This window comes from Myripristis murdjan, chromosome 18 (genome assembly GCF_902150065.1).
Source record: "Myripristis murdjan chromosome 18, fMyrMur1.1, whole genome shotgun sequence".
In the NCBI taxonomy this organism is placed as follows: Eukaryota; Metazoa; Chordata; class Actinopteri; order Holocentriformes; family Holocentridae; genus Myripristis; species Myripristis murdjan.
This window is the reverse complement of record NC_043997.1, coordinates 11,960,800-11,974,007: the sequence shown is the minus strand read 5'-3', so window position 1 is coordinate 11,974,007 and position 13,208 is coordinate 11,960,800. Positions and strand designations below refer to the sequence as shown.

General features: G+C 40.9%; 2 protein-coding genes across 6 annotated transcripts in view; both read right to left on the bottom strand.

The window, feature by feature from the left end:
* The window catches only part of clcn3 (chloride channel 3), a 46,924-nt gene extending 41,375 nt beyond the window's left edge, over positions 1-5,549 (bottom strand). For 2 of the 4 annotated variants that reach the window (XM_030076983.1, XM_030076984.1), the window contains exon 1: positions 5,385-5,549. The gene's annotated coding sequence lies outside the window, so the exon portion shown is untranslated. The remainder of the gene's footprint in view (positions 1-5,384) is intronic. The other 2 variants (XM_030076981.1, XM_030076986.1) reach the window with 1 other exon arrangement.
* Positions 5,550-6,670: 1,121 nt separating this feature from the next.
* nit1 (nitrilase 1) lies at positions 6,671-13,202 on the bottom strand. Of its 2 annotated transcripts, none has more exons than XM_030077003.1 (7): positions 13,085-13,202; positions 11,822-12,013; positions 10,720-10,953; positions 9,669-9,772; positions 9,435-9,571; positions 8,779-8,904; positions 6,671-8,010 (listed from the first exon to the last, which is right to left on the bottom strand). In XM_030077003.1, exons 2-7 carry the CDS (start codon positions 11,902-11,904, stop codon positions 7,744-7,746), a joined length of 951 nt encoding a protein of 316 aa, XP_029932863.1. In that variant the 5' UTR covers positions 11,905-12,013; positions 13,085-13,202; the 3' UTR covers positions 6,671-7,743. The 2 variants fall into 2 exon arrangements, with proteins under 2 accessions (XP_029932863.1, XP_029932865.1); XM_030077005.1 differs by having other exon boundaries at positions 11,916-12,013.
* Between the last annotated feature and the right edge of the window lie 6 nt (positions 13,203-13,208).

Here is a 13,208-nt window from a genome sequence, read left to right as displayed (position 1 = left end):
AACCTACAAATCAGCATCTTCATTCATCATCTCTGTGTATTCTAATAAACAGAGGAAAATTTGAATTCCTATAATAGTGTTGCTTTAAAATTAGACAAGAACTATATTGTAAACAGGAAAAAAATGGCATCTAAGTCAAATGTGAAATTACCTGGCTTTTCCATGACTTATATAAACGTAACATTAGTCTTTAAACTCTCTCAAGATATAGAGTTCATATTAAAGTTTATCTTTCTGTTTCATTCTGTGGGAGAAGAAAAAAAAAAACATGAACCAGATTTTTAAAAATATAAAGTTTGATGAATAACTAGTTTGATTTTTTTAATGAGGCTGACAAACATTGATTATATTTCACTTTCCCTCTCTGGAATAGACTCTATTCGTCTGTAAACCTTTTTTCTCTATCAGAGAACATTCTGATTGTTAATTTCAACTAATTTGCAGTGACATCATCATGATTACAACCATTTTTGACAGACTGACAGCCGGGAGGTATAGAGCCTATTTATAGACAAAGGGATTAGGATGAAACAACACATGGATATCCCCTGTGCTGTGAGAGGATGACAAAGATAACACAGCTGGCCCAACAGGAGACCGCAGCAGCATCAAGCTACTGTATGTCACCCTTTCTCAAACACCGCCCCCCTGTGGCGAAGACTAAGACTACACAGCTTAAGCACACAGCATAAGACAGATAAGTGAATCCTAAAAAGATAGAGATTGGAGGTATATATAGGAATATCATCATGGGGGCGTGATGAGTCACAAATTAAAAGAGGTAAAGAAAGAAACGGAGATGTGCCCCTGTGGTGATCCACGCCAATCCTTTCCTGTCTGATAGCCGACTCTGTATCTTTGAGAGAAGAGACAAAAGGCCTCATAGATTTTAAAGTTCAGTCTATATCTGGTCTGTGGGGTTTCCTGCTCCAGTCTTTCTCCTAGCCCTCCGCCAGGGACCCTGGGACCTTACGAATAAAAGCAAGTGTAAAAACAGAGTTTGAGTCAGTCCAGTCAATTCAGGAAGTGAGTTTCCCTCTTGAAAGTTATTTTCCCTGTAAAGCGGTTCTTACATCAAGTGCATAAAGAAATCACTGTAAACCAAATGCCACAGAATGAGAGAGTGCGGTGTATTTTGAATTGAATGCACGGCCGGGACCAAACTCGGATAACTGTGAGGAACTATTTAGTCTCACGGTCACCCTCATTTTTTAAAAATGTGGTTTTAAGGTTTTAACATCGCTCCTCTGAGTTCGAAGAAATTCAGCATCAAATAGGACATCCCTGCTCAAAAACACTGTTACATACTTTTAAATGGTTTAAATATTTAACCCCAACTGGTTCCTTAACCCCTGTAAAAGATTTACACCACACATGCAAGCAGATGTGTCAATAAATCTACTGATTGATGTTTAAGGATAATTACATCAACCTTCAATGATGACTAATCGATGATTGATTTATTACAGATGTAGGCATCATTTTTTAACCTAATTCTGACTTAAGATTTGATAGAGGAAAAAACAAATTTATATATGCAAAGTTTTATTCTTTTTATAACAGATTAATTGATCATTAAAACGTAACTGAACTCCAAAAACAAACCTCGGTGAATCCTGACCTCTAATGGTGCAAAGTGGCAGGTGCCTGGTGTTTGGTGGCAGGTGACGTCACCCGCCCACAGGGTGCCACACATCAGCTGCCACCAAGGCACCCCACTTTTCACCATCACTTTTCATCATCGTTTTCACTGAAATTTGCACTTGGCATTTATTTACTCTTTAAAGACAGTGACTGATTGATGGCATTTCCAAAAATGTGCAACCGTAGATGCAACCTTGGGTTTCAAAGCTCATGACATTCAGAGGTGTTCCGTTTTTTAAGAATGGCTCACACCAACATCGGGCCGTCGCTTCCACAATCGGATGTTGTGGTGAAAGTCGCTGACCTCTCCCAAATGAGTTTTGACATTTTGTTTTGACAGTGACAGCGCCGCAGACAAAAGCCTTCTCTGAGCACCGACAGTGAAACTGAAGAGCCTTAATCCTCGCTGACACAAACCCTAAGTGAGGCAAAGGGGAAAGAGAAACGTGCCGCGAGCCAACAATCACACCAGCCCACCATCAGACAGGACATCCCTTCGCTGCTGTATCGAATCAACACGGCCAGGAAATTCAATTCGCCGTGTTTGCAGAGCGAGAGCTGAGGCAGAAAGCCGCTACGTGAGCTCATGGGACGATTTCTACAGACACACAGGCCCGGATTGGTCATGGGTTCGACCCTGGGGGGCTAGCAGAGAAATTTGGAAGATGACCTACCCCAGGCTGAAATGTGAGCCGTTCTGCCTCATCAATTTTTCAAAGCACGTTTTCTAAAACTAAGCTTTTGTGATAATTCTGGGGTAAGAAAAAAAACACTATGGCGCAGCAGGAGTGCTGATTCATGCAACATCAGAGCAAACTGGGACAAACTGGAGAGTGAGAGTGAGAGTGGATGTCGGGTCCCACCCAAAGGTGTGCAATTATCTTCTCACCGGCTGATCCGATACCAGCTGCACCGTGCTGTGGAAAAGTCTCTTAAGAAGGTGGCCTGCTTAAATTATACGTTTCTTTTGTTGAAAATTGATAGCTGTAATTATGTTTGTCTACATCACATTTTTGCCATCATTTCCCTTTTCTTTCCATTAGCGACACGTCAAAACAACAATTATGTAAAAGAAACTGGAGCAGGCACTATTGCAGACCTATTTTCCTACATATCGGGTTTCATTTGTGTTTGAGGACGTGGGTAAGCCGAGGAGAGCGAGGCCGCCGAGCCCGACGATCAACAACAGCAACATTATCAGCAACGAGGGAACAGAAACGGCGCGGCGGGCTGTTGGTGTTACACAACTAGTTGAGCAGCTAGGGGCCTTATCATCCTCTCTCTGGTCACTATGGAGGTGTTGCCCAGGCGACTGTTGCTGGGATGTGACTCAGCGTTTTGCCCACCCTCTCCTCCCCTACCGGCAGCATGCTCACACCTCCTCCCAACAGGTTGACACTCATCCCTCAAAAGCAAGCAGCCAGTCAATATATGGATTGCTTTGTAGCAAAACAGCCACCGTGCATCAGCTGAAACATATCCTGTCGTTTTCAGATCCTCAATTAACAACTTCCACAACGTCTGGGCAGTCAGAGATGATATGACTGCCGTTTCAGCCAAGTAATGCTATTTTAAGAAATACACACACACGCACACTGTTAGAAAAAGACACGCAAACGCAACAGTATCTGATACTTCAGTGCTTAAATGAGGTAAAATGTGTAACCATCAACTATGGAAACAGACAGGCATTGTTTAATATCCTGCTGTCCTTCATTTAATGAGTTTATGGTCCTGAGAGTAAAATAATTTGCATTTCTGTCGGCCTATTTTTATCTGACAGTTATGACAAAAATAAGATACATGTCAGAAAAGATGATTTCTGAGTGGCATGCTTACTTTTGAAAGCTTTTGGGAAAAAAGTTTTAATTTTTACATCAGTACAGCCTGATGTATTTAACATATGTTTCTTGCAAGCCCACCTCAAATGAGCACACTTATTAAACTAACTTATTAAAAGGTAGTAAAAATAACAATCAGTGTGCTGCTGTTTCATGGGAACCAAATTGTCTTTGGTATTCTGACCATCAGAAAAAAAAAAGGATTTTGTCTGACTAAAGAAAAAGCAGGAAGTTCTTGCTTTCAGCCATGGCCAGAAAATGAAGACTGCAAAATGAATAATACATGCATTATCTAGCGTACAATGAAAAGTAGAAGACATTCAATCTGCAAAGAAAAAAAATTGAGAATATAAAAAAGCAGTTAATCAAAAACTTGGAGACAGAGGTGGAGATGTCCTAGGGAAAAAAAATCTTATCGAAATTAAAACTACCTGGCCAGACTATTATATTTTTCATTTTTAAAAAGATATATAGCCATTCTTTAAATTACACAAGATCCAGGTAGCTCAGATTTCTTACTATCTTTTAATAAACATTAGTTTGATTGAACTGATCATTTTTCAAGAGTCGGTCTCACTTGGGAACAGAAATCTTGCTTTGGAAATGTAAACACCAGGCTAATGCTTTTATCAGGTGAGTCACACGTGAAGTGAGAGTCAAGAAAGTGACTTTGTGACCTTCCACTTTGACACTACAATATGTCCAGTGATTCCCAGGTGAAATTAAAGGCTGGATGAGGACAGGGAGAAAAATGCTTCAACATGAAACATGCTGACATGATGAGGGAAATGAGGCCACTTCAGACGGACACAAAACAACCAGCAAACACTGATTTAACAGCGAAACCAAACCAGGAGAGCTTGCACTGCCCTTTCAATTTGTCCAAGTTTCACCAAACCACATGGTGGAGAGTCAACCTGCTGCAAATTTGACTCCTGCTGGGCTGTGGCATGAAACTCAGCTAATCATAAATCACATATTGACACAGGAACACCTGAGCTTGGATTAAGTGCAAAGGAAGTGAGCAGGGACTCATTAACCTGATGCTTGACAGGAACATTTCTATTACCGAGTGCAGTCTAATGACACTTTGAACCGTGTGCCTGTTGGCTGCTCTGAACATGTTAGAGGACTCCCCAAAATAATAAAGTGAGGAGAAAGCTGCTTACTTTGCTGTTTAATTGTGCCCAGCTGCAGAGGGTACTAGACTGCATTTGTCCTATCAAGAGGGAGGGCAGCCTAGCAGCACAAAGTGTGGCAGAAAGCCTGACTGTCTGCAAAGATAATGATTAGAGGAAAAAAAACAAAAAAAACATCCATGGCGCTTAAAAAACACACAAACACACACACAAACTGTCCATTGATGTGCACATTTCTCCACCAGTATTTGATGTTAACTGAGCCGCCGGCTGCACAGGCTCTGCAGAAAGCCGTGCATGCGTTTTCCATCTGCACTGCATGGAGAAATGGCCGGAAAAAATGTGAGAAATTGGGACTATTTCTTGCATGCAGCCGAGTGGCCACAGTGCTACAGTTTCACTTGGGCTGCAGCCGACGGCCTGATTCGATTTGAATGCAGCTCCACCACAAGCATCAATTTTGCACACACATATATACTCAAGCTACCATGTTTTTTTTTTTTTTTCTTTTTAATTTCATTTTTTAACAAAGTGCAAAGCAGCGCTAAAGAGACCGGAGCCACACCGTGATTGAAAAAGCCTCTCGACAGGTCCTGCTCGAAAAAGAGGCGAGGACGGGGAAATCAACCTGTGAGTTCACAAATTTTTTGACGATGGCCTTGGCTGCTCAAACACATCTCTCTATAACCTTCCTGCCAAGCCGCAGCGACGCACACACACACACACTCACACACACACTTTCACACGCGATGCACGTTACCTTCCTAATGCCTCAAGTCCAGCCGGAGCGCAACAATTCATCCTTTTTCCTGAGTTGAAAACGAGGATTTTTTCCCCCCCTCTCACTTTACAGAAATGTATTTGACATTCTCCTCATCATGATGTTTTTTTCCAGTCCTATTCCTGTGTCAATGACGTTCACTTCCGGTCTCTCGGCTTCCCATCCCAGCTCCCACCCACCACAGCCACTGCGAGAAGACAAGAGGCACAGAGCAGAGATGAAATCAATTATTCATTAAGTCAGGGCGATCAAACGGCTGCAATAACAGATAATGCACTACAGAATTAAAAAAAAAAAAAAAAAAAAAAAAAAATCAAAATGTCTGTGTATTTCTTATGCTTATTTGGATTTCTGTCTGTGTTGAGGCCAACTTGATGAATCACTTTTTAGTGAACACATTGTTCTTATCGGTGTGTGTTTCATTTTGCAGCTCAAAGAGACATTTTATTTAATTTGCGCCATTCCCTCAACATTTCAGTCATAATCTGATTGAGGGCGGTGATGGAGAAAAGTGCTCAGATCCCTTATTTAGTTAAAACAAGCGATGCCATGATGGGAAAAAAAGGCTCAATTAAAAGTAAAAATCATGCATTCAGAATTTCACTTGAGTAAAAGTATAAATGTTTTAGGATTAACGTGCAGTAGAGTAGTAATGTGAGGAAGGATTTGTCTCAGTGTTAATGTAATGTAATGCTTTAACCTGTAGGAAGCACTGTAATGTTCTGCTTCATATCCTGCTGGCTGGTTTACAGTGCATCATATTTCATGTTTTGCATGGGAAACCTTATTCTGCAAAGCAACTACAGCTGTCAGATCAATGTAGTAGAAGCAGAGGCAGGGATTATGTAAATTATATTCCCCTGTTTGAAAATGTAGTGTAGTGCAAATGACGTCTCATGAGATGGAAACACTCAAAGGAAAACATGTTCGGTTGGTAAACACCCCAGAGAAAATGCACTATCATCATTTTAATAGCTTCTTCTGTCAGAGTGGACACTATGATGCATCCCACTAAAATTTTTAATCACATCTGTGAGAATAACTGTAATATGATTATTATTATTTATTTATTTTACCTTATTGATCAGTAAATGTACTCAGTTACTTTCCATCTCTGGTTAAAAGTTTATGATTCTGTACCTCAGACACAGCTACATGTGTATTACTGGAGAAAAGGGATAATGACAACTTTTTATTATTATTATTATTATTATTGCTGTTGTTGTTGTTGTTGTTGTTGTGCAAAAGAAAACGAAGACACCGGGTGACTTGAGAACAACTGTAGTTCATCATGAAACATTATGGATTTCGTTTCACACATTCATTTCATGTCAGTGATTGGCAGAGGGAATGTTTTACTGTTTACTGACAGTGTTACTACCCAGCAGTACCACCTATTGATCATCATGGGGATCACATCGTTTACGCAGAGCTATACTCACTTGGGACAGCTTGCATGGAAGCAGTCTGAGGCCCTCGTCTTGATTGAGCTCAACACAACCGTGAGTGAGCTTTGACCACAGGAAATCGGAAAGCAGAAGCAGAAATCGCTGATGTTTGCCTAAATCGCTGAGAGCAAAAAACAACACCACACGCTGCTCATGTTTCACAAACACTAGGCTTCCCTTGGATTCAGTTAGCAGAGCAACTACTTCATGTAAAATATGAACCTCACCAGTATTGATCATGACAGGCTGACTTAACGAGAACGTATCCTGTCTCTCTCCTTGCTTTTCCGTTCCATTCCGTCCCATTATGTTATTTTCTTGATCTGTTTGTCTGTCCCTCCTCCTCCAGACTGGACTACATCAGATAATTCAATCACCTGAAGAACCCTCAGCTGGGATGAAACTTTAACAAGCCTGAAATGACAGTGAAAAGTTCATCGTATACAGTATATATATATATAAATGATGTTGTGGGACTTCCAGGGCCAGACAGACAAACAACAGCTGGCCAGAGAACTGCACACTGTGGTAACGAACACAGAGCGGACAAATAGCAGCGGTCATAGATGTGATGATTCCCCTGTGTCAGCAACATGAAAGAGGAACCGGAGAAGATGTGGAAAGTGAAATCCCAGTGGTGACAGGGAGCACTCAGGGCTGCGACCCCCCAAAACAAGGAGATTGGTTCCAACAGATTCCAGGGACAAAACTTGTGTAGTGCCAAATCAGCTAAAATACTGTGCCGAACCCTTATTGTAATGATATTGAGGAAGATACACAACATATCTAATAAAAACCCGACCCGAATCCAATTTAATCAACTACTATTCACAAAGTCCTGTTCAATTTGTCTCTTAGACTGTATGTTGAATCTTGCACTGGTTTGGTGCTCAGCTCTGCTCCAGGCTGCGGTAGAAGCTGGTGTCCCTGCGGTGCTGCTGGACGGGCATGTTCCTCCGGGTGTCCCTGACTTTCTCCAGGTCGATCTCCACCAGGGTCACGCCCGTGCTCTCCCCGCCGCAGTCGCCCAGCACCGCGCCCCAGGGGTCCACGGCCAGGGCGTGGCCGTACGACGAGCGCTTCTCGTGGTGCCGACCCACCTGAGCTGCCGCCAGGACGAAGCACTGCGTCTCGATGGCCCGCGCACGGAGTAGAATCTGTAAATAAAATCAGTTTCATCAACATGTTTTTTATTATTACCATTTAAAGCTGCAGTAGGAAACTTACATTGCACACTCATGTTTACTAATTTAATCGAAATTATCTGATGTTAGTGAGTCCACCTTCACTTCCTGCAGGCAGAAAAGTGTCCATACCCAACACAAGAATTTTATTTGCACAAATAAAATTGGGTGAATCTACAACATCTCAGTTAGTGGAAGCGAGATGCTCTACTTTCTTGCAGCCCCATTTTGTGAGTCTGCCGAAAGTCACCATTTGACCCACTACAGTGTGAATCTTCATCAAATACCAACCCTCTGAAGTGTCCACCTGATCTGTTATCAGGTAAACATTACACAAAAATGAATGAATGTATAACTATTGAGGACAGCCAAGAAGAAAACTGAATATATCTAGGTTTGGCCTGCCTGTCCAGTAAGCAAAGTAAGCATGGTTTATTATCAAGCGAGACAGGAACGATTCAGGAGGAAATAACATGCAACCAATGTCAAGGGCTGAATTTACAGAGTGTGGTGTGTGTGAGCCGCTCTTTCATTTGCATGTTTTTGCTGTGGATGTTTGGATTAGACAACAGAAGGGCTTCATTTTACTCAGTGTAAGGTTGGGTTTGTACTTTGTGCTGTATCTTAAGGTAATCCGGTGCTCATGCAGCTTATCAGCCATACAGCAAACAGCACAAATGCGGCCAAGTCACAGTGGAAAAGAAAAGCGGGATGTTCTCCTCTTATTGTTTCTGATACCACCTCCCAGTGAGCTGCTCCTGTTGCCACAGTGAAGGCTGATGGGTAGGTGAGGATCTCCGCTCCGTGCCTCTGCAGAGCCAGAGATAATTCAGGAAATCTCAGGTCATAACAGATACCCAACCCCACCTACAGCAACGGTAACAAAAAAAAAGGGTCAAAACAAAGACAATGAATGATTAATTTTGGTTGTAAACTGTGCTGATCATTTTTTTAAGTTATGAGCAAGTGAGACAAAAATCCAGGTTTACTGCATTTCCACAGTCTTCTAGTCTGGACATTTACAGAGCAACCTCTGTAATTAATACTCTCCCGTTTTTTGCCAAGTACTAAAAACAATTTCACAATATATTTTCAAATATATCTCAGGGTTTGGTTTGATTTCTTGCAACAAACACTTGGACTCATGTTACCAAGAAATTTGTGTGGATGAACTAAACCTACATGGACCCAAACTGGACAAAAAAAAAAAGAATAACACTTTTCAAGACTGTTTTGTATATTTAGCGTTTCTCGTGAGGTTTTCACACTTGCACAATCGTTCTGGGTTTTCTGCTGACTGTGGGAGAATGACACCAAATGTGCAAAATCTACACTGTGCGTTTTACATTTCTACTTCTGTGGCTATTATGTCACGAGCAGAACGAATGCAATGCCACCTTGCCAACGGGCGTTTGGACCGGCGGCAGGAGCGAGGGTCCTGGGATGGTGAAGGCACTTTCTTTGAGCAACACACCCCTTCCTGGCAGCTCCACGTCGAACAAATGGGACTTCCTGTAGACTGATACTATGTCACCTGTGGAAGTGAAAATGAAATGGATCAGTGTATTTGCGTGTGTGTGTGTGCCAAAAGTAAGTACACACAGACACACACACAGTTGAACAGACAGTACCTTTATCATTCATGATGATGTGACAGTTGTAGATTCGCCGGTCATTCTCCCAGTCATGGCCTCGTTCATGAAATCCTCCGAGAGACAGCCACACATCCTCTGTCCTGGAGGAGGAAGGGGTTAAACACCTCCTGAAACCTCGACCAGTCGTGAAAAGAAATGCCTTTTCTCCACAGCGTCCTCACATATGGCACATTTCCTGATGCAGTGTGAGGCTCAGAATAAAAACAACTACAACCTGACTTCATTTTCATGATTCAGAATTTCACCAGCCAATAATGTCCTTGACAAACTACATAAACATTTAGGAAACAATAAAGTGACCAAACACAGGCTGGCTACCAGCTGAGTGGAAGGACTGAGAAACATAAGAAACATGTAAAAAACAATTTCAATTTCTCTCTTTGTCATTTTAGTAGGATGGACTAGAATAGAACAGAACCCAAAAAAGAATATGACAGAATGGAATAGAATAGAATAGAATAGAATTTAATAGGACAAGGCCGAACTGAATAAGATAGAGCTGAATAGAACTGAATGGAACAGAAAAAAATTAGAATAGAATAGCATAGAATATAACATTAAAAAATATAACAGGACAGAATAGAACAGAATAGGAAAAAATGGATGGATGGATGGATGGATGGATGTATAGAATAGGGCAGAATTTAATAGAAGAGAACACAACAAAACAAAACAAAACAGAATATAACAGAACATAACAGAGTGTAACAGAACAACAGAAAATGACAGAGCAAACAACAGAACAGAATAGAAAAGGATTTAACAGGATGAGCATAATAAGAATAACATTTTCCACAATACGTTACAACATTATAAAAACCAAACTGAAACAACTTTATGAACTCTTTTGAACTTGTATTATAGATATTGGTGGATATTGTGCCAGCTTTGATTTTGGTTCCATGTTTATGTGGGTTTTCATAGCCGGTAGTTGGCCATCATATCACATCCATACAACACTGTAATGATTTCTGGCAATAGAATAGAATAGAACAGAATAGAACATGGTTTGCCATGTGCTGTGTACCTGGCCAGCTGGGAGTATCGTGAGATCGTGTCTCCCGCCAGGCTCTCAGACAGCGACAGCGTCTCCTCCCTGCTGGATCCGATGTAGTCGAAGCCCTCAGGCAGGAAGACCATGCAGGCGCCCCCCTGCTTGGCCTCCTCCACCAGCTGCTTACAGGCGGAGAAGTTGGCCTCCTTGTCCGGGGTGGCCGTCACCTGGCAGACCGCAGCCACCGGGTGAGGCGAGGTGGACATCCTGGAGGAAGGAGAGTGCGTGTGAGATACAGAGGAAAAAAAAAAAAAAAAAGACAAGACATGCAAAAGTGTGAGTGAAGTGATTTTCTCTTCTGTTAAAGCAATGCAGCCCTTCCAAGACATGGTTGCTCAACTATTTTTTTAAAGATTTCTTTAATTTTAAATTAAAGATTTTAAAAAAAATTTGACTTTTATTATCGATTTAAAGGTAACAATACTGATATCACATGAAACTAGATGGCCTATGGAATCCATCGGTAATATAGGCTAAATTTTGGCAACGGAAAAACTAGCATGGCCATTTTCAAAGGGATCCCTTGTCCCTTGACCTCTGAACTCCAAGATATCTGAATGAAAATGGGTTCGCTGGGCAGCTACGGGTCTCCCCTTTGCAGACATGCCCACCTCATGCTAATCCCAAGCAGTTTGGGGCATAAAACATGAAGTCCAAATGTGTTCTTCTTTTGGCCTGTTGTAAAATGGTGTGTTTGTGTAGACTGGGGCTTAAACAGTCTTGGAGTTGCATAAATTGGGTTCGACTGGAAAGCTGAGACTCTTGTGGATTCAATGAGCCACGGTTTATTAGGATGTGATGATGTTAGTATCCATTTCATTGTAGTAACACTTGACGTCACTGTATAAAATGACCTATTGTGACCTTTAGGATAATCACAGCTTCATGAAACTTTACAAACTTTACATCCACAAGTACTTGTAGAACCGCAACACATATCGAATCAGCACCTAAGCATCGTGATAGTATCAAGTCATCAAAGCTCAGTACTATATTGTTGTAGCACTCTGGCTACATAAGACACTTATTACAAGAACTAGGTGGCACAAAGATTGGCTCCCTTTGAGAAACACACCTGTGCTGCATGCTGATCCTCCCGACTGGACGACAAACCAGACGTTTTACCTGCGTAGTCAAAATGCACCTGAGGGTGAGCATGAGTGTGTCACCTGTCACCTCCCCCCTGCTCAGTCCATAGTTCAGGAACACCACTGCTGGCCTCCTCTCTCTTCTTCTTCCTCGGTGTTTCTTTGGTTATTACTGCCACCTATTGGAGGGAAGATTTAAGTCACTGGTTTTTGTTTATTAAAGATTCAAGATTTTTATTTGTTACATGCATGATTGTACACGTACAGCAGCAGTGAAACGTGATGACAACTACTCCAGCATTGTGCGAGTAAAAATAAAATAGAAAATAGAAAAGTATACACCTCTATATTGAATATAAAAGTATATATACACCTCTATATTGGGGTTTTCTTTAGTTAGGTTGTTTTATGGCAGAGGGTTATTAACAATAAGAGACGCATTACACACTGAACTGGACTGTGGCCGGTGGGATTTAATGGAAATCCCATTAGAGTTATTATAGTTTTGTATATTTCATGTTTTCATTTTTATATCATTTTTAATTTTCATTTTGAAATCAGTTAAGTTTCAGTTAGTTTGTAAAGTACACACCTAGTTTTAGTTTAATTACTCAAATGCAGTAAAAAATACATAAATAAAAAAATAAAAAATCTTTCTTCTTCGTTGATGTTTCTTTGGTTATTACTGCCACCTACTGGAGCGAAAACGCTTAAGCTAACTGTTACTACTTATTATCTTTTGTGGTTTTCTTTAGTTTTATTGCTTTATAGATGTGGATTATCAACCTAAAAACTGCATTACACTGTGAATTAGACTGGGGCCTTTAGGATTTAATGTAAACCCATCTCCAATGTGGCAAGCTCATGATTTCATGTGTGTTTACATCGAGTCAGCCCACCTCTCGCTGTCTAGATCAGCTACATACAACACGATCCACTGCTAACTTCTAAACACAGTTGTCACATGTTCACCTAAGGTGCTCGTTAATCAAGAAATTGTGATTATTTAAACCTATATAACAGAGTCTTGGCAAAGTAATGACACTCTCCTGCTTGCTATCGTCCTCCATAGACTGTATACAAGTTTTTTGTTTTTGTTTTTTAAGTAAACTCAAGTCCATGAGTTGCTGAAAATATACCTCGGTGTTTAAAAAAATAAAAATAATAATAAAAATACACAAATTAGAAAAAAATCTTGTATACAAAGTGGAGGCAGCCACTATCTGGATCGTAAATTAATCCCAACTCACTGTTGAATAAACGAAGACGTTTACTTTCGGTGTTTCACTCTTCTTACAATTTGCTCAGCGGTCAGTATTTTCGGTAATTATTAATAATTTACTCGTGATTGATCAACAGTAGACATCCTGGCCA

Coding starts and splice junctions, on each gene's coding strand:
- nit1 (XM_030077003.1), bottom strand. CDS start 11,904: ATGCTCACCCTCAGGTGCATTTTGACTACGCAGGTAAAACGTCTGGTT. Junction 8,905..9,434: donor TCCAAACGCCCGTTGGCAAG/GTGGCATTGCAT, acceptor CCGTTGCTGTAG/GTGGGGTTGGGTATCTGTTA. Junction 8,011..8,778: donor CAGGAGCAGCTCACTGGGAG/GTGGTATCAGAA, acceptor TTTTATTTACAG/ATTCTACTCCGTGCGCGGGC.